General features: G+C 35.5%; 4 protein-coding genes across 4 annotated transcripts; 2 read left to right on the top strand and 2 right to left on the bottom strand.

Moving 5' to 3' along the window:
- Positions 1-892: 892 nt before the first annotated feature.
- On the bottom strand, positions 893-1,858 carry LOC125211609 (abscisic acid receptor PYR1-like). Its single transcript, XM_048111480.1, has one exon. The coding sequence runs from the start codon at positions 1,798-1,800 to the stop codon at positions 1,189-1,191; it is 612 nt and encodes a 203-aa protein (XP_047967437.1). The 5' UTR covers positions 1,801-1,858; the 3' UTR covers positions 893-1,188.
- A 2,326-nt stretch (positions 1,859-4,184) lies between these two features.
- Positions 4,185-8,112, top strand: LOC125215237. Its single transcript, XM_048116599.1, has 9 exons — positions 4,185-4,605; positions 5,554-5,705; positions 5,910-6,005; positions 6,099-6,161; positions 6,482-6,550; positions 6,632-6,734; positions 6,838-6,909; positions 7,627-7,715; positions 7,801-8,112. Exons 1-9 carry the CDS (start codon positions 4,302-4,304, stop codon positions 7,951-7,953), a joined length of 1,101 nt encoding a protein of 366 aa, XP_047972556.1. The 5' UTR covers positions 4,185-4,301; the 3' UTR covers positions 7,954-8,112.
- Positions 8,113-15,939: 7,827 nt separating this feature from the next.
- Positions 15,940-20,510, top strand: LOC125215314 (exosome complex component RRP45A-like). Its single transcript, XM_048116697.1, has 9 exons — positions 15,940-16,267; positions 16,881-17,090; positions 17,240-17,335; positions 17,436-17,550; positions 17,815-17,895; positions 18,000-18,188; positions 18,312-18,529; positions 18,955-19,013; positions 19,846-20,510. Exons 1-9 carry the CDS (start codon positions 16,131-16,133, stop codon positions 20,061-20,063), a joined length of 1,323 nt encoding a protein of 440 aa, XP_047972654.1. The 5' UTR covers positions 15,940-16,130; the 3' UTR covers positions 20,064-20,510.
- On the bottom strand, positions 20,120-22,026 carry LOC125210377. Its single transcript, XM_048109933.1, has 2 exons — positions 21,590-22,026; positions 20,120-20,123 (listed from the first exon to the last, which is right to left on the bottom strand). The coding sequence occupies exons 1-2, from the start codon at positions 22,024-22,026 to the stop codon at positions 20,120-20,122; spliced, it is 441 nt and encodes a 146-aa protein (XP_047965890.1).

Genomic DNA, 22,026 nt, shown 5'->3' with positions numbered 1-22,026 from the left:
TGTCAAATGGGTCGGGCCGGGCCCGCTGAGGCCCGCCTATATTGAGGCCCGGGCCGGGCCAGTACCATGTTTGAGGTGGGCTGGGTTGGGCCTGAATTTTTCTAATTTTGCTAAGCCCGGCCTTGCCCAGGCCCACTTGCCACATGGGCCCGGGTTGGGTCGGACTGGGCTGGGCTTTGTTTGGATTTTTATTTAAGCATTTTAAAAATATCCTAAATGTATTATATGCAAAAATAAAACATATAACTTGTATTTTTATATCACATTAACTAAATCTAAATCTAATAATGTTTTTTAGTTCATTGATTGACTTCGTGTCAATTTTTCTCATGTTCTTTATTCTATTTAAAAGTAAGTGTATAAACTAAAGTAATAACAAAAATACGCCAAACTTTAACTGTAAATATTGTCATTTAAGTCCGTTATTAGCGATATCAGTAATTCCAAATTCTGGCATCTTCTTCCATAGTATCCTCCACAAATTATAATTTTAGAATCTATGGATATAATGCTTATGACTCATTGCAAAAAATCAGAAACCATTCAAAAAAACAAGAAGTTTAAACAAAACAAGAAGTAAAAAATATTGATAGTATATGAAAATATGAAATTGATTAAGAGTCAGATTAATGTCTGAATTTTAAGTGTGAGGTGTCCTTAATACATGAAATTTTAGTAAGGTCAAACTAATGTTGAATATAATTAGTTTGAATTTGTTGGCAACAAAGAAAGTGCAACACCTAAACTAAAACAATTGCTCCAAAACTAATTTTTACCAATGTACAATATTAGTACTCCTAAATAAACAAAATACAGATTTATACATACAGTACATTGCATATTTGCATTAGCCTATATATAGTAATAGTGCCTTTCAAATTCCAATGCAAAATTACCAATCGAATAAGAATAAATTGATTGACGTCAAATTCTCAGATCTCAATTACTCCACAATCGCCAATATTCTAATTTACAATTACAAATATTCTTCCCAATATTATTCCCAATTATTGATCAATATCCACCATAAATCAAAATTCACACAACACTCAAACAACAATACAAAGAGTTCAATTGAAATTGAGAATAAAGAAACCCCTCATTTTTTCTCGGAATCTTATTTCCAGAAGTGGAATTGCAGAATTGTGTGCAAATCGACCGTAGATAGGAATTGATTTACCTGTAAATTCAATCGATCGTAGCCCTAGCTTCGGCGACGGAGGCGAGCTTCTGCAGATTGAGCTTCACGACGGTGTCGGCGAAGAGTCGCGTGTCCTCCTCCGTGTTCCCCTCCGGCACGTCCACCGCGTACGACTCCAGCACGACGGTGGAGATCGCGCCGCGGAGCTCGTGCACGGACGTCACGGATCGGTAATTCCTGAGGCGGTGATCGCCGCCGACGATGCTGAAGCCGGTGACGCGCCGCTCGTCGTCGAGGATGTCGAGGCGCTCGGTGCTGGTGGCCGCCGGCAGCCCCGATACGACGCTGACGTCGCGCAGCTCGCCGACGCGGACGACGAAGCCGTCGCCCACGGTGCAGCTCTTGATGAAGTGCTTGTAGGTCTGCGGCTTGTCGAAGTGGCGGAGGATGGACCAGACGTGCTGCGGCGGCGCGTGGACGCGCTGCGCGAGTATGGAGGAGCACTGGCCGGCGTTGACCCTGTAATTGTGGAATTCCGCCACCGCGGGTTTGAGATCCTCGAACTCCTCCGGCGTCAGCCCCGGCGGGACTAGCACGTGGTTCGGCTCCGCGGTTGATTCTGATGCTGGCTGTTCCGTTGCTGGAATCGCGTCTTCCATGGAAGAGGGAGAGTGAGAGAGAAACGAGAGTCGTAAATTTTGTTAATTAATTTTGTAACTTAAAATATAGAAGTGCCTTTCTCACTTTCATAAAAATAAATCTCTTTTTATTTAAAAATATTATCACACATTATATTATTTTATAAACTTATAATTATCAATTATTTTTACTGAAACCGTGCTACTCCATGATTTAATTAAAAGAAATGAAGAAAGTAGATCGATATTAAAATGGGAATTGGAATATGGTGAATTATTGCTATTTTAAAATTGCAAGTCAATAATGGAATGCAATTGGGGACGTACAATATCAAATTATACTCCACTTTAACTACGTGTTTATAGATATCTTTGTTTTTTTTTTTGTTTTAGGAATCGTTTTTAACTTGCAAATTTGTGATCAGGGACGTTATTTAAACCGCCGCGAAGAGTGAAACAAAAACATAAACAATAAGCAGATCAATCTTAATTCTTATTAAGGTATATATTGAATAATCTTGAGTATCCAAAAATTACTAAATTATGTACTTACTCCTTTACGTGAATTCAGTTTATGTATGTCTTAAAAGCTAACTTTTGCAATTAAATTTAGTATGTTTTGACCAATCCCAATTTACTTTTCAAATAACATGGATATAAGAACTTATGTTGGTGGTACTGGTGAACTACCGCTCCTCTCCCGCTGTATTACAATAAAAGAACATAATTGGGATGTGGAATTATTTATTTGTACTATATAAAGTTTTTTCTATACATATTTGAGATAAGTACTAGTTGATGCACAGATAAGGTGACGGATATGGCAAAGATGCATGATCCAAACAAAGTAGTATAGTTTTAATATCGGACTCGATGAAATTATATTTAAAATAATTACTTGAGTGATACTATGAATTAATAAAAATAATTTCAATACTTATCACAAAAAATACACTAGCATTCGGAGTGTGATAATAATCTTTTGATGATGGTTAATTGAAATTAAACTACTCCATATTTTAGCTGAATATACATTAAGCACAGTTAAAAATGCCCATGTTTTACTCTTTTAAGGCCAACAGTAAACAAAAGTAAAGCTGTTTTACCACGTTAAAATATGCATTATATCATAAATATTAGTACTACAAATTCTACAGCGAATAAGAATTTTCAGGTTATTGAAATAAAAATAATATAGCTGAACGTACTTTAACTACAATTAAAAATGCCCAGGCTTTACCTTTTTAATGCTACAGTAACAAAATAAAGAAGCATTCATAATCGGGAAAAATCCTAATGTCTAAATTTTGGCACCGACATCTATGGATAATGAGCGCATTTAAAAGTAAGAAGAAATGGAGGGAATTTAATTAAGTTGGACATCAATTACCTTTCCAATCAACCAAACATTAATAATTAGATAAGTTGAAAATTAGGTAAAAGGGAAGTTGTGAATATTGATGGTGAAGTTGCGTTGTGAAGATTGAAGACGGCTGGTCCACTTGTGCTTAAAAATGTCTATTTCTTCTCTTCTTTGCGTGCGCCACTAATCTAAACAGCGACTTTAGAATTAGAATGACGTTGTACTTCCCTTTCTTCAATTTAATTTCATTTGAAACTACAAAACAGAAAACTTGTCTAAGGAGTACTTTTTAGATGGGCTTTTTATGTCAGAATAAAAGCAATGATTTTGGAGTCCAAATATAAGCCCATTAGTCATTGACCGTCTTTTGTGAATAAACAAACTAGGTAAGTAATATTTGGACATCTAGCAAAATCTCGATCAAATATAAATAGTAGGCGATTTCGCAGTACGTATAACTTGTCACGTTAACCAAACTTCTATTACATAAAATAAGGAGGATATATTAGAGATTCAGTTGAACAAGGTTACCTCATTCTGCAGTAATAATATCACTTATAGAAGATGATCAAAGTGTTTTATTCTAACAATTTTTATATTTCTATCATTTTTTAATTAGTTGATGTGTTTATAGCTTTATAGGAGTGATTTATATGCTGCTTCTAGAATTAGATAGATTTGACGAGACGAATATGAAGTTTATCGGATATATGACTTGTTTGAACCATAAAGACGACTCCTCTTCTTTTGATAAGGAAAAAATAGTCGACATAATTTTTGAATAACGACGCATTACCATACCATAATATCTATGAGCATGCATTAAAAGAAGTCATAACGACAAAAGCTTCCCATCATACTAAATTTAAGTTAAAAATTCTATGAGAACAGAAGCATTATCTCCGCAACAACCATCCTCGCTTCTGATTGGCCCTCCAGATCTCATTATTTAATTATCTGTTGACTCAGATGTGGCGCCACTCACAGCTACAAATAATCGATAAAAAAATAAAATAAAAAACAAATTTATAAACCAGCGGACCTCATTCTTCTCGTCAATCATCAGAAAAATCCCAAAAATCTAATCTCAATACTCTTCCAATCTCCACACTATCATGCTCAGCGTCAATGCTCTGCCGCAGTTGATTTGATATCAACTATGGAAATATCGCTCACCTCGGTCGCCCCGAGACCGCCGCCGACGGCGTGGCGTTGGCGCCGCGGCGGTGCTTGTTTGAGCGAGCGTATTGTTGTGCGGACGAGGAGGTTTGGGGTGGTGATGGCGAAGGTGAATGGCGGCGGCGGAGAAGTGGTGGAGGGTGGGGATAGAGAGAGTGGAGGAGGGTACACGGTGCCGGCTATGGAGGTGACTACATTCAACCAGAGCTACAACGATACAGCTGCTGCGGACTTGCTCGTGTGGGAGAAGATTGGAGCTATTGTGCGCCTTGGATATGGAATCGGTTTGTGTTTTTCATTTTTGTTTTTTTTTTCAGTATCTACTTTTGCTTGACGGATCCCTCGAGGTTGAAAGCTTTTCATTTCCTTTTTCTCTAAATTAGCTTTTTTTTTTAATAAGAAATGATTGCGATTCTGGGTGAGTTGAATTCGCTTTTAATTGCGATCAATTCTACAGTTGAAACAAAGTTGCTCAACGTTTTTATTAACTCGAAATTGATTAGTACATACTATTTTTGTTTCATGTGACATCTTAATTATTTGATTTAATGCAATTATCATCCTTTAGTGATTGTGCCCACCGAATATCCCATAATTTGCATTGAATACTCTTATAGTTTAGTTGATTGCAATTAATATTTCTGGAATTTAAGACCTCAAATTTCACATCCTGTAGATCTAGTGGCAAATATACCATTTTTTAGGGCATGGAAACGACTGCAAATTATGGAATAATTAGAACTTAGATGGGAGAAATAATCAATTCAAAAGTCGTTTATCACTCTGGCAAATTCGCATGAGATTATTATGTCTCAAGGATTTATGGGCAACTTTCATCCTAGCATGTAGAAATTGGTCCAATTGCTGGTCAGTTATAAAATTTCAGTGCTCGAATCTACACTAATCTTCATGTGAATCACATCACTTCTCTTGATGCTGTTAATTGTCCCTCGACATCGAGCCATTTTTGTTGGTTTTATGATAGTCATTTCATTTAATACAAGTATCAACCTTTTAGGTGTTTCAATTAAGAGTAAAGTAATTTGGGATTACACCACCAAATCTAGTACTGCATTATTCACCTGTACTTGAATTAGTGGAGGAATGGAGTAGCCCTAAGAGACTCCTACCTCAGCCTCACATGCCATCTGTTTTAGTTTGTTTGTTTGTGGCTTCAGCACCAACTTTTTGGATGTCTCTAATGTGACGTTAACCTTCTTTTTGAACATTAGGAATATATGGTGCAATGGCTTTGGCCGGGCGGTTTATATGCTCCATATCTGGGATTGATTGCAGTGGAGGATTCAATCTAACATTAAATGCCATCGTTGAAGGATTGGGATATGCAGCTCCTCCAATTATGGCCCTTCTCTTCATACTAGATGTATGACATGCCTTCTTTGTTTAACACTTACATTACTTTCATTTATCTGGTATCGTTTTCTTGCCTTGTTTACTTAAATAACTAATTAGTAGTAGAATCACCATAGAATGAGAAGTCGGTGCTTGACTACTAAAGAAACACATATATAAATTTTGTAACTCTTGCATATTATGTAACTATGGTAGTAAACTATTAATGATGCAGGATGAAGTTGTTAAGCTGTCTCCTCATGCTCGTGCAATCAGAGATGTGGAGGATGAGGAACTGCGGGGCTTCTTCTATGGAATGTCACCATGGCAGGTAAAAGATGCATCTGTGAAGCTCTTCATTTTTGCTCTATTCAGATTACACTGCAGGCCTTAATACATTTTTTGTTTTCATGCATTCATGCAGTTTATGCTCATTGTTGCGGCAAGTTCTGTAGGAGAGGAGCTCTTTTATCGTGCTGCCGTTCAGGTTTGCTTCATCAATCATCCAAACTCATGAATACTTGAATATGGTTTGTTCTCCCTGCTAGTGATAATATTAGACTAGTTATTATTCTATCAATTTCTCCAGTAAGAATTCAAGTTTATGTTTGAAACTGCTCAGAGAGATTAAGCTTGCTTATATGTAACATCACTTGTTTTATTATTCAATTGACCTAAAAGCAACAAGCTTTTGCCTCCTATAATTGGAGGCGCCTCCGGTTACAATAATGATCTTGTTAATTTGCGGTTTATTTCTTCAATTGTTTGAAACAATATGCTGTGTTATTAACACATCTCTATTTGCAGGGAGCGGTAGCAGAAATATTTCTCAAGAGCGGTGATTTGATTAGTGATGCCCGAGGAATGGCTTCATTGGTAAAATAGCTAAAAAACTTTCATTAGAACTGTAGAGATAGAAATGATTTCCACTTTTTCAATCTTTAATTCTGTACACAGGCTGGTCTGCTGCCTCCATTTGTCCCATTTGCACAAGCATTTGCTGCTGTCATCACGGCTGCTCTTACTGGTTCTCTTTATTACATGGCTGCCTCTCCTAAAGGTTGGTCTATTATAAGTTTCTTCGAATATCTTAGATGGTTGCCTTTATGAACTTTCAACTTAATATCCTAACTTCACATTTTTTTCTTCATTATATATTTCAGACCCTACATATGTAGTTGCACCAGTACTGATGTCACGCTCTGGTCGTGAAGATCTGAAAAAGCTCTTTGCTGGTAAGTGTGCACCCAAGCAATATTAGTTCTTACTGCACCCCCTATTGTTTCGAACAGAGGTAGTCACGATAGCTAGATCATATTTCTGCATAACAAAACAAGTAGTGCATCCCTTTTCCTTGGTGCTAGACGCCTGCATATCAGAAATCACATCTTTGCTCTTGCATGCATCTTATACATATCATTTTATTTTCTTTCCGTCTTACAAGTCCAATCGTAGGAGCAGGAGCTTAATATATCTTATGCACATCTAGTGTAGTCCTGCAATTACCAGTGACTGTGGTTGTAGATCCAAAATATTGCAACTAACTTGATTCAGATTATGAACCATTCCTTTCGGTGATTCAAGCTTCATTTTTGGGTGATAGGTGTATGTAGGATTGAGTATTTGAAGAATTACATGATATTGTTGAATCCATCGAAGAAATGGTTGTGTTTAGCCTATGTTATTCTTATCTAGCTAAGTTACCACCTGAAACCAAAAACTTTCCAGTCTGACAATTTTGTTTTGTTGTGGTGTGTTTTGGCCCTCTTACCTATTGTAGCCTAAGATGCATATCTAAAATTCTGCTGATTAGTTCTAAAACACAGGTTGCTCCGATTCTGAAAACTCGTATATCGATCATCTGATAGACTAATAGCTTCACAATGCTCTAAAATATCTGTTAGTTCACAAGTTTGTTGCATGAAACTTGATAACTTTGACAACTTGTGCAGCCTGGTACGAAAGGAGGCAAATGAAGAAGATATACTCTCCTCTCTTAGAGGCACTTCTGGCACTGTATCTCGGATTCGAATGGATCCAAGTATGTATAACAACTGCCCTACAATTACTTCAAAATGTATAGGCATAAGGCACTAACCAGATTTCGTGTTGTGTGCGTTCAACAGACAGACAACATTCTGGCACCTATTTTAACACATGGGATATACTCGTCCGTGGTTCTAGGACATGGCCTCTGGAAGATACACGACCATCAACGGAGACTACGCGAGAGAGTTCACAAGCTCAAAGCTCAAGGAAAATCTTCGAGGAAGTTGTGAAGATAGAGCTCCAACTTGTACATAATAGTGTTCCACGACATAAAAGTCTTGAAATGAATCATATAGTACTTAGCTTTGTAGAGGCATATCTAGGGCGAATACAATGAGAAATTAGGAAAATCAGCTTTTGATGATATGCAACGTCCTATGTTTTGCTGATTTCGTGTGAACAATGGGATGGGAAGTAACAGAAGTAGGCCAATGCTCCTCCACTATGTTAAGAAACTATTTTGCCCAAGAAAACTTGACCACTCAACCATTTCTGTAGAGGTGTTGTGTTGCTTACCAATATAAAACTTGATAATCTCCTAAGAATCCATATAATAAAAACTTTGTAGCCATGAACTAGAAATCAAAGCATAATAAGCGAATCACATCAAATAGGAATATACAAATGAACCTTTTTTTTTTCTCGGAAGTAGGAGAAGTTCACTTCAATATTGAAAGGTTCAAATTTCTTAAACCAAATGAAAAGTGAATCTATATTGAAGTTCACATAAACTGAAAGAGACAAAAGCAAATCACATTTTGATTGACATGTGGCATAGAGTATTTAACATATGAAAACATAAATGAAGAAAATTTCATATACTTAACCATAAGGCAGAAACATAATGGCAGTGAAGAAAAACTAGTGAGAAAAAATATATAAGCATAAAAGAAGACAAGCTCAAGTATATGATTATATAGGGGGTGTGATCCATTGCTAACTTGTTAACTCATCAATGAAATGTATTTCCTTCGTGCGCCATTAAAAGTCCCGATCACTTTGCACTCTCATTTCTACAAAAAGAGTGCGCAAAAGTGACTGAAACTCCTAATGGCGGACGGAGGGAGTATTTAAAATGTCAATATAAACTTAAGTTGATATTTTGATACATTGTTCGGTTTGCAAGATTGTATTCCAGGATTAAATATGTATTGTGTTTTATTCATGAGATTCAATCTCACAATTTAATCCTAGATGGATAATCATGGGATAACTAGTCATAACTAAACCCCTATGACTAAAATAATCTCACAACTCAATCTTAGATTATATCTTGGTATTATTTTATCTAGGAAACCCAACACCACCTATGTTGCATTGATATTTAAATGGCAACACAATTTATTAAAATGTAACACGTACAAATATGTGTTGACATTTGAATGTGATCGTGTTGACATTTTTAATACACTACGAGGGTTTTCGATTTGCAAGATTGTATCCAGGATTAAATTTGTAATGTGTTTGGTTCACGAGATTCAACCTACAACTCAATCCTAGATGAATAATCATGGGATAATTAGTCATAGCTAATCCCAAATGACTAAAATAATCTCACAACTCAATCTTAAATTGTATCTTGGTACTCCCTCCGTCCCATAAAAGTTGAGACAAAACTTTTGGGCACGGAGATTAAGAATTTATATTAAATAAATAGGAGAGATAAAAAAAGTAGGAAAGATAAGAGAGAGTAAAGTAAATGATGGAAAAAAATAAGAGTGATTAGATGTTTTGTCTTTAGTTAAAAAAAGAATACGACTCAATTTTTATGGGACGGAGAGAGTATTATTTTATCTTAAAAATCGCACACCACCTACGTTGATGAGTTACCAATTTAAGAAAAGTTAGCATTTTAACGCACCCCTGATTATCTAAGTATATAAAAAAAATGATCAGGCATATATCATAAGGATCTATATATTAATATATCAAATGGGGGTGATCAATTGCTAAATCATCCCTTAATTGCTAATTACAATTAATCTAACGCCATAGAAATCTGGAGATCTAACCAGTACCGCAAAAATATGTCTCATAATGAATTTAGGTATTCCTAATTGTATTTCACATCCTTGGTCCAGTGGTAATCAGCTCTTATTTCTAAGGTAGTCCAAAGTCCGATTCCTATCAGTGCCACCTATGTGTTCTTTTTTCTTTTTACAGCTCTTTTTTTTATTCAAATCTTTTTATCTTTTTAAAGATTCTTACATGGAAAAGAAACCCATTTGATGCACACATCTTTTGTTTATTAAATCTCATGCATTTTTATACTTTTCATTCTTTTGTTTTTTTAAATATTCTAATGTATTTAAAATCTAAAAAATTCATTTTCTATTTCTCAAATCTCTAAAAGCATTTTTTATACATGCATCATTTAAGCTTTTTAAAATATTTTAATCCATTTGAAACCTATATAATTCACACATATATTTATTTTTTCTGTTTTTCAAATCTTTAAAAGATAATTTTATAAATTTATCATTTTAGCTTTTTAAACATATTCTAGTGTATTTTTATTCCATATCATTTCGTCATAGTAATATACTCCCTCCGTCCCCAAAGAGTATGAACTTTGGATTCAGCATGAATTTAATAAATAAGGAGAAAAGTAAGAAAGAGAGAAAGAGTAGTGGAAATAATGTTAATGGAGAGTGGAGTCCACATTATTATAATTATAACGGTATAAGTGTTAATGGTAATGGTATAAGTTGTAAATAAAATAATGTGTAGGGGTTGCGTGTTGTTTGAATTTTTCAAAATTAGAAAGTTCATACTCTTTAGGGATGAACGAAAAAGAAAATAGTTTATACTCTTTGAAAACGAAGAGAGCATAATTTTTTCTTTCTAATTCTCTTCTAATGCACACCCTTGTGATGTTTTACTAATAAAAATAAAATAATCAATTATGACTGAGAAAACAAATTAAACAACTAAAAGGAATCAATTAGATTTTGAAGCTTCGAGGTGGTATAATTATTTATTGTACCCTCACATGAAAAATCCTGGATCCGCCACTAGATCTAATAGTTTATAAATTGTCATATGTAATTTCGTTTTTTTATTTTTTAATATTAAAAAGATAAGAAAAACTATCAAATTTAGGGCTGAGGATCATTCTTTCAATATTAGTGTATTAAATATATCAACACGAATATATGAAAACATAAATATACTTTCATACTGACATTATTCATGTATTATATTGACATATTTTGCAAGTTGTATTGATGTAATCTATTGCACGGATTATATGAAAATTCATGAAAATATTACCAAATTTTGATATCGAAATATGTGCATGTACGATTTCGTTGGAATCCCTATAAAATTATCTTTAATTTGATATATGTTGTGTAAAAAATAATTTAAATCGAGATAATTATATGCATTTAAAGTTTTGAGATATTTTTAAAAGTTAGTTATAACAAACTTTTTGTTAATTGATATTGATACCCTTGATTGACCTTTTTTGTACATTGTATTGATACTCGTGGCTTAATGATCTTGTGTCATAATGCACAATCATTCAAAAATTAGAAGATAATTAGGTTAATATATTCTGATGAAAAACAAAATCATAAACACTTACATCTCATTCCCCATTAGAATCTTCAGAGACTTTAATGCAGGGGTGTATTGATAACAGTTAAAACTTTTCTTCTTCAGCCCATCATATCACTCATTCAAAAATACCACTGCACAGTTTAAGATAGCCGGTATATTTGTCGGAAAGTAGCAAGTCGCCATTTCCAAAAACAATTATTACACGACACCATCAGATGCGATAACCCACGGGGGCACCAACCTCGTAGATCTTAATCCACGATGATCCATCCCCATACACGCTCATTTTCCATATGCAGATGTTCTATCCTTGATCTTCACCAACAAGTCTCACCATGGTTAAACAAAGAAACCACTTTGTTTTCACCACAAGAAGGATATGAGAATGAACTTAACCCATGCGAATCAAGATCCACGGACAAAACTTTACTCGTGTCTTCTCTAATCCAATGAAGTCTACCATGATTGCAATGCAAACTATCATTACTGCATATACTCCCAAACTGTCTGTGTGCAAGTACATCCCAAACACTGCCTCCAACAACATGCATTTTTAACAATTCAGAAACTACACACTTATCAACAAACTCTTGAACTTTTTTGACAAAGATTCCTAAAACTTTACCTCTACCTCTCAAACTAACCCCAAACCCTACAATACTCCAAATATTAACCAAAACACGAGGACGAAGAGGTGGTGGAATCATCAAACACTCCCGAGAGACAGGATTGCACAGGTAAAAAACATCCACTCTACCTAAAAGAATATATCCCCCCGAGGAGCTATGGATAGGCAAATGGTATTTCATCGCAAGGTTAATCTCAGCCAAAGTCCGACAATAGTGTTGACTTGAAAAAACATTATACACGTAAGTCCAATTGGTATTCCACTGGTACTTCTCCTTGAACCACAGATGGAAATAATAACACCAGGGACTGCTTTACTTATGGACAAGTTTTGACTTACTAGAAAATCTTTAACTAGGTCACGAGAAGAAATCAAGTTATCTCAACCCTTGTAGACATATCTGCAATGTGCACGAGTGACGGAATCCACACGGGCAAAGACATCTGCAACGTACAATTTCTTCTTCTTTCAAGTTTAACCGTGTTAACAGTACTGTCACAGATCAAACTCTTAGTACACCTTTTTGAAGAGGCATCTGCACAATCATTCAATAGTATAAGTTAAGTTCTTATATTCTATTTAAAATAAAGAAACACATTCACCTACAGATTTAATAACAAAATATTGCTCAGCACTTAAGGAGCGTATTTAGAGACTTTATATGAGAAATGGTTTAGGAGATAGTGATATAGGGAACCTAAGAAACACTTTATTTTTTCAAACTTTTCAACTTATACAAAATTATACAATCCACCTCTATTTATAGACACTCACTTACTCTAGAATTCTTTACTCTTTTCCTTTATATTCTATACCTATTTATATTAGAACATCTAGATATTCTATTACTTAATCTAGAGAATTCTAAAATATCTTGATATCTGTATCATATTTATATACTCCCTCCGTCCCTAGATCTGCCCAAGTTTTACCGAAATCGTAACCGTCGGTTACGGTTTCGAACCGAAACCGTGAGAATTTATCCGAACCGAAATCGTCGATTTTTGAACAGTGGTTCGGTTCAGGGTTCAAAATTTTTTGAACCGAAACCGTGCCGGAACCGCTGGTTCCAAACCGGAACCGCGAAAAACCGCCGAAAAACCATGAAACCATACCGGAACCGCAAAAAACCGACGGTTTGGAACCGTGAAAAACCGTAAAAATACCGCTGGAAAACCGCTGGTTTGAAACCGAAACCGGCGGTTTTGGAACCGGAACCGTAACTGCGAAACACCCTCGCGGTTCGGTTCTGGTTCGGCAATTTCCAAAACCGGAACTGGCGGTTCCGAACTGTAACCGCCGGTTCCGGAACCGTAGGCACCTCTATCCGTCCCACAAAGTTTGTCTCAGTTTGACCCAGCCCGAGTTTTAAAAAATTGTATAATTTTGTATTAAATGGAGGTGTGTAGTGGAATAAGAGTCCTACATTGAGTAGAGTGAGGGGTGTATTTAATGTCTATTTTTGGAAAGATTTCAATTGTGACAAACTTTGTGGGACATGCGAAAATGGTGAAATGTGACAAACTTTGTGGGACGAATGGAGTAGTTCTACAACAAAATTCAAATTATTTTATATCAATTAGGGATAACTGAAAGACGAAGAGTGTCACAAAATACAAATATTCTCACAAACAATCACCGAAAGACAAAGAAAGCACTTTGTTTTCATCACCGGGATATACAATGTGATTTAATTCATAGGAATCAAGATCCACAAACCAAAAATAACACTTTGTTTTTGTCACCGAGATATATGAATGTGCTTTAATTAATAGGAATCAAGATCCACAAACCAAATTTCACTCGTGTCTTTTCTAATCCAATGAGGCATACCACTATAGCAAAGCAAGCTATCATTGTTGCATATACTCCTAGATTCTCTAGAGTGAGCAATAGCTTTCCAAACTTTATCCCTAACAGAATGAATTTTCAATACACAAGAAGCTATCATTGTTGCATATACTCTTAAATTCTCTAGAGTGGGCAATAGCTTTCCAAACTTTATCCCTAAAAGAATGGATTGTCAATGCACCAAAAACTACAAACTTCTCATCGATTCTAAAACTTTTCTAGCAAAAATGCCTAAAAGGATGATGAGAACGAGGAGGGAGGTATCATCAAACACTCTCTTGATATGGATTACATGGGTCAAATGCTTCCACTTTACCTAATACTCTCTTGTTCTATTCAAGATGTTCACCTTTCTTTTTTAATTTGTCATACTCAAGATGTCCTTCTATATTTAGAAATAAATCTCTCTCATTTTTCTCATTAAAATATTCAACCATTTTTTTTTTTTACTTACTCCACCTAACAATTAATCTTAAAATATTGTGACACTCAAGATGTGTGACAGAGGGAAGGGAGAATATAGCCACCATATGAGTTTTAGATAGGCATATAGAATTTCATTGCAAGATTAATTCCCGACGTAGGCCTAAAATATTGCTGATCGGAAAAATCATCGTACAGAACTACAAATATATCCATTTGGTATTCCATTAAATATTTACTTCATCTTAAATCACATATCGAAATTATAACTCCAGGAACTGACTAACTTATGGATTTGCTTTGACTTACTGGACAAGCTTTAACATGGTTGGGAGAAGTAAGGATGTCTCCCCAACCCTTGCAGATACTTCTGTAATATGCATGGGTGACAGAATCGAGACGGGCAAAAACATTCAACAACAAATCAGTAGGTAGATTTTTGATTGATATTTTGACACATCTCTTCTTCAAATGCCCGATGATAAAAATCCTACGTCGGCACTTAATGATTAGATTGTAAAAACAGTTAAACATTCAATATGAGAATAGTCATCAACTAAAAACATTCTAAATAGTTCATCAATCACAATATGGGCTATGCACAAAAATAGGCTATAACTAAACCAAAAATAACTGAGCATTTCAAAGATATGTGTAATATGATATTCGAGGTCCAAACATGGACTGTATAAAACGACATAAGCCTTATTGTGTTAACAGTAGACTTAGAAATTAGAGATGGTATTGATCTCTAAAATGTAAGGAATGCTTATAAATATGGATGAGTTGTACCTAGGGGTATGTATAAATACCAAAAAACGTTATATCTATTGTATCGTACGAAAATGTACCGAATTTTCACTATACCATAATTTTCAATACGGTACGATATTGTACCTTACCACAAGTTTTCGATATGGTAATGATATGAATTTTCTTATACCGTGGTATACCGACAATATTACCGGTATATACCGATATAACGAATATTACCAAACTCATTTCCAAGTTATATTATGACACATTAATAGACCGAGGTGTGATCCGTTGCTAACTTGCTAACTCATCAATGCAATGCATTAAAAATGTCAACACTATGATATTGAAATGTCAACATAAACTTAAGTTGATATTTTAATAAATTATGTTGACATTGATATTTAAATGTCAACACAAATATGTGTTGACTTTTTAATGTCATCGTGTAATACACTACGTTGATGAGTTAACAAGTTAGCAATTAAGGAAGTTAGCATTTTAATACGCCCCATAATTGACCTTTGTAAATATATTTGTCTCTAGATTCAACATCAATAATAAAATAAGTTACTTATCCATCCTATATTTCTCTCTTTTCTTCTGTCAATCTCACATCGAGTTCTGCACGTCTCCCCTTTTCATGTTGTTCGATCGTTATGAAGAATCTTCATATCTTGGGTGTCTGAAAAATGTAATACGGTCCGGAAAAAAAAAATCAAATTGAATTGATAAGATGTAGAAAATCATAACCTTTGCTATGGAGCTATATTTTTATCAATTTGAACACATTTAATTTGACAACTATGGAATGGAGTAATGCTGTGAAGCAGCTGGATCCCTTTTAAATTAATGATGAGTATCTATAATTCAATTTTTCAAAATTTAATTCTGTAAAATTCTAATTCCAGTTAAATTTCAACCCTCGTGTATTGAAAAAAGGCCCAACAGTATTAATATTACACTAAATGTGGCCCATCTCTTTCCGGCCTTCTTCCCCTAAACCCTAAACCCTTTCTATCTCAAATTCCTTTTCTTCTTCTCAAAATTTCCGGTTAAACTACGACCGCCTCAGCCCCTTTTCTTCTTAATTCTCCGCCGCCTGAGCAAGCTCCCCGCTGCTGCCGCCGTGAATTTGTGAATTCAATTCTCTTGCCGAAGAAATTAACCAAGTACTCACATGCTATGGAGCAGCGGTTGGCCAATTCGTGGCGGATGACCGTCAATGAGAAGAACTTCATTCAAACAGCCCTGCTCTCTGACCTCCGAATCGACGGCCGTGGCCCTTTTGATTACCGGAACCTGACTATTCAGTTCGGAAGGTAAGATATCATCTTCGATTTTACCAAAGTAGATATTATAACTTGTGATTGTAGTTGGCTACAACTATACATCTTAGTAAGGTTAATCGTGTAATCTCTTGATTAGACTACTTTAGTTTAGAACTCACGTCTCACGCTAAATCTATTTATGCTGAGTTTTATACTGGAAAGGTTCTTGGATAAGTGTTTAAGTGATCTTTTATTTGTTTTCCCTGTGATAAATCACTAACTATGAAAAAACTAGAACTTTAAATTTCCACCATTGGGAGCTTTTATCACTCTGCTTTATTCTCTTTTTTATCGCTGGCATCTCCTTGACAGTTTGTTCATTGCTTCAAGAATGGGTAAAATTAAGGATAGTGGTAGTAGTTTTTTTTTGTAAATTTTTCATGATAAGGTTCATTGATGCCTGGACTTTCTTAAGCAGCGAATATTTTTTACCACTTGTGGATAACTATATTCGATGTTGAAATGTGTAAAACGTTTGAGTTGTTGTTTCTTATATAGTTCTCTTTGTGCTCTTCAATTTTAATTTAAATTATGTTCATGATTTAGAGATAATTTTGATTGTGGGAGTTGAAATAAAATTGCCAGCTTTTTGGTGTCTGAACAGTGAAGATGGCTCATCAGAAGTCCAGCTGGGCCAGACTCGCGTAATGGGGTTTGTAACATCACAGCTAGTGCAACCTTACCGCGATCGCCCTAATGAAGGTACTCTTGCCATATTTACTGAGTTCTCACCAATGGCAGATCCTTCTTTTGAAATTGGTCGTCCTGGGGAATCTGCTGTTGAGTTGGGACGGATAGTTGATCGTGGGTTAAGGTAATTTTATAACTCAGCATTTTCCATTTAATTGACGAACTTAATCATCTGGAGTTATTTAATGAAGCATAAATGATATTGTTATGACTAGCAGATAGTGTGAAATTTGATATGAGGTTTCATGCTGAAACATGAAATGTGTTTCACAGGGAAAGCAGGGCCATTGACACTGAATCACTTTGTGTTGTTGCCGGGAAATGGGTGTGGTCCATCCGTATTGATCTTCACATTCTAGACAATAGCGGGTAAGCTGCACATCTATGCCTTACTCAAATGGACGATCTACGTGCTTCTGCTGGCCATCATAGACTATTTTATTGGCATCTCTGTTTTCCTTGAAAATAGGAATCTTGTTGATGCTGCCAATATTGCAGCCTTGGCTGCGCTCTTGACATTCAGAAGGCCAGAGTGCACACTGGGAGGGGAAGATGGTCAGGAAGTTATAATACATCCACCAGAAGTTTGTTCTCTCCTCTTTATAGATGATCTCTAAATATTTTGCACCCCCTCAACTGTTTGCAATTTTGTCCTGCTAGCACGTTTCATGTTTTATTTAGGCCATGCAATAAATTTGTTTTTAAGTCAATAGCTTTGTCACCTTGCCCCTCTTACTAATATAAGGTGAGTTTTGGTGGGTGCTGAACTGTTTATTTTGCCTGGATGGCCTGTGTAAAAAGGAGATTATAGATATTGAACTTCAAATTTTGTTTTTGTGCTATGGCAGGTCAGGGAACCCTTAGCATTGATTGTACACCATCTCCCAATAGCAGTAACATTTGCATTTATTGGAAATGAGAGCAGAGTGGTAAGCTTATCATGAACGTGACTTTTCTCCCCGAGTTCACATGTTTGTTGTCTCACATTGATTCGTTAGATTTCTGATACACTACTCCCCACATATGTTGCTAGGTTATTGATCCATCGCACTTTGAAGAAGCTGTTATGGGTGGAAAACTGACTGCTACTTTGAACACAAATGGTGATGTCTGTGCTATTCAAAAAGCTGGAGGAGAAGGTGTAATGCAAAGCGTTGTTATGCAATGCTTGCGGATAGCATCGGTGAAGGCTGCTGATATTACTGGAAAAATAAAAAAAGCTGTCAGTACACATGATTCAGCAGTTGCTGGCACTTAACTAAGTTTATTCTTTTGTTTCTATCTCATAATATATTATATAACCTGGCTTAGTGAAATATTTTGCAATTATTTACTTGTTCTGCAGGTTGAATCATATAAAACAAAAAGAGATTTAAAAAAAATCAAAAGACACCCTGATTCAGTAGATATCAGCAATATATCAAAGGACATGGAGAAGTCTAAACTGGAACTTGAGAAAGGTCAAAGTGATGACATGGAAATTGAGGGCCACTCATCAAAGAAAGATGAAAGCAGTTTGAGACACAGCAAGCATAAAGCCAGCATTAGTGGACCTTCTAGTTGGTAAACTTATTCTACTGACTTTGTCAGTGAAGGAAATTATTCTTACTGTGAAAAGCCTTTTTATGTTCACTTATTGTTTGTATGAGTTTGTTTGAGCATGTTTATTATATCTGAATATGTCAACATATGTGTTTCACTTCACAATGAACTGGAATGTTTTGTTTGCACGTGCAATTTTTTTTATCGTGGAATACATCATGGTCTGAGTAGTATTACTGATGTGATTATGTGCCTATGTCATCATTGGTCCAATTGGATGAATGCCTGCACGGACTGCAAAATCGTCAAATTATTTAATATGGTGGTCTATTTATTGTTGCTATCAAGGAATCTATGCATCCAAGTCTTCAAAATACATCACCATATTCCTGGTCTGAATTGTTTATTACAGACATATTCTTGATGTATATTATATGTGCTTGCAGGGATCCATACTCAAAGATTGCAGATGCAGATGAATTAAAAGCAACTCTAGCTTCACGAGGTATTCTATTGGTAGTTCTGTCATCTTTGTGTTTGTTTCCGTAGACCAGATTGACCAATGATGGCATAGGCAGATAATCATTCACAAACTCTCCACAGAATTTCAAGCCACAACATAAACTGTCAAAAGATCTTGGGATGATTAGTCTTTTATTAACAGTTTGTGCATTTGATGAAAGGAGTGATGAAACTCTATTATTAGCTCTGAAAGTTAGATAGTAAATAAATTTATTTCAAGATCTGTCTTGCATTTACTTTTTTTATTGCTATTACTTTTTAAATATTGGCATTCTAGGTTTTAGACTCTAAGAAATAAGAATTTCCCCTAGTACGAATTCTTGCTGGTTTGTAATTCTCTTCCTGATGCCATCTTACTCCCTCCCAGAAGGAATTACTCTTGATCTTTTGTTCAATGAATATATTTTCATGCAATTTGTGTCATATTTCTTGTTGTTCAGAACCATGATTTTTCTTATATTTGGACACCCAAGTGCCTCGCTCTCTGAAATCAACTATATCTGATTCTTAATCATCAAGTCCCTCTGTTTTATTCCTTCAATTGTTTGTGGTTCTATATTTTCAGAATCTGGTAATTTTTATATACTGTATGTAGTTTTGGTAGTTTTATATTTTCAACTGGGCATGAGCTAACTCTTAGATGCTTCCAATCTACTTCTTTCACAAGAACCAGTCTCCGTCCTTAATTGATATTCATATTACTTTCCAGCATATTTAAGCATGTGCACTATATGGATTTAGATCCATAGCAGCTCGGATCTATTTGGTTTCGCTAGTTCTGTAGATAGAGATATAAATCATTTCATATCTTGCAGCTGTAGCAACACCAAATCTGAAGATGGATGTAATGCCACCTGAAAAGCAACAGTTGAATGTAAAGGATGAATCCCATAGAGATGCAGATCCATCACCTCCGTTATTGGTGGCAGCTGAAGCTAGAGAGGAGAAAAACAAAGCCAAGACATTATTGGACGCTGTGAAACCTAAGCATAAGAGAAAGAAGAAGAATGCATCAAATTCTAATGGAAGTTAAAACATGGGTTTCTAAAGAATTCCCTTTTGACTTGGTGAATGCAGTCTTGAGATCTTCTACCTAAGATCAAAACTTCATGTAGCATACTCGTGAAAAGGTTCTCCAATGATAATTTATGGCGCAAAGACATGCTACCCTTGGCAGCATCCAGAAAGGAAGTTGACATGGCTTAACTGCTAATGATTTGATGACGAGGTTGTTGACTTGTAATGTACCATTTACTTTCTGGAATTGGAACTAGGAGCAGCATCTCCTCTTATATCTGGTTAACATTATGCCCCTTGTAGGATTGGGCGACATAGTTAGGTTTTATGAAGAATTTCTGCTTTTTAGATCAGTTTTCATGAGCAGATATGGACTGCTGCTAGAATCGGCATGTAGTTTGGGTATTGATTTTGCTTTGTTGTAAAAAATTTAAATCGGAAAAACTTAGCTCTTCTTATTACTCCTTCCGTCCTGGATAATTCGGGTCACTTTGACCGGGCACGGGTTTTAAGAATTGTAATGAAAAGTTGGTTGAAAAAGTTAGTGGAATGTGGGTCCTACCTTTATATATTAGTTTTATAATAAAATGTGAGTATGAATGAGTTAGTGGAATATGAGGTCCACTACTAAAAATGGTAAAAGTGAAGTGGGACAAATTATGCGGGACGGACCAAAATGGAAAATTGGGACGAATTATCTGGGGCGGAGGAAGTACTATTTTGATTGGATTGTCTCTGTTGTGACAGAAATTTGAAATGTTGATGTAACAACTTAACAATGGGTTTTTTATTGAAAGTTTTGAACTAAATTGTGAATGTGGGTTGTTACTTCCTTTTCGTCCCAAATGAGGTATGGGGATTTCAAATTTCGCTGAGGATTTAGAGAATCAGATTTTGGTTGTATTTTACTGACAATGAAAGAAGCATCTTTAATATGGTGGATATAAAGACCAAAGTTCTTCGACTCAAAATATAAACATGATCAATTAATAATCAATATTCTATTTATAGTTAATTAACAGAATTTGAGCACTATATATACTAATGAATTGATTTAATAAAATAAAAAAGAATTGATTTAATAAAATCTTAAATATTCTATTAGAACTACATAATGCATCTATCATTTTCCAATCAAATGCTAGGCATAACGACACTTTTTTTATTTTTTAACTAAGAAAACAGTTGATCAATGATTGTTATAATTTCAACAAACTTTGTTCAACACTAATTAAAATTTTAGCCAACCCCTACAATGGTTTCTCCCTTATTTCTCCCTTATTTCTCCCTAACTCAACATTTCATTTTTACATCATCACTAATTTAATTGTTTTATTTTTATATATAATAAAGCTAGCTTATTTAATTTATAAAGATAAATCAAATAAATAGTAATAAAGTTCGTTGTATTAAACACGGGTACACATTACAACGAAGAAAATTAAAAAAAAAAAAAAAGTACACGAATGGAAATAAAAAATCAAAAAAAAATTCAAAGAAAAAAAAATTCAAGGGCGGTGGGCGCGGTTTCTATTTGCCCACAATTCTTCGATGATATCGTGTTGTAGTGCTTGATGGGCCTCCTTCTGGTGTATGTCCATGAACGCCTGGAACCGTTCATGTTCGTTGTGCGGTACACCCTGGCGGGCGGACTCGGTTGAGACACCGTGACTCGATGATGCAACACTTGGGTCGTTGGTGACGTCGAGGACGCCTTCGTGTTCATCTTCGATGATCATGTTATGCATGATGATGCACGCATACATGATATCGGCAATATCCCCCTGGTAGAAAAAGCGCGTCGGACCCTTTACCAGTGCAAATCGCGATTGGAGCACCCCAAATGCCCTCTCCACATCCTTGCGCGCAGACTCTTGCGCTCGGGCAAAATACCTTCTTCTATCTCCGAGTGGGCATCTGATCGTCTTCAGAAACACGGGCCATTGCGGATAGATGCCGTCAGCCAGGTAGTACCCCAT

Source organism: Salvia hispanica, chromosome 3 (genome assembly GCF_023119035.1).
Source record: "Salvia hispanica cultivar TCC Black 2014 chromosome 3, UniMelb_Shisp_WGS_1.0, whole genome shotgun sequence".
Classification (NCBI taxonomy): Eukaryota; Viridiplantae; Streptophyta; class Magnoliopsida; order Lamiales; family Lamiaceae; genus Salvia; species Salvia hispanica.
The sequence above is the reverse complement of the archived record's forward strand: the minus strand, read 5'-3'. Positions and strand labels throughout refer to the sequence as shown.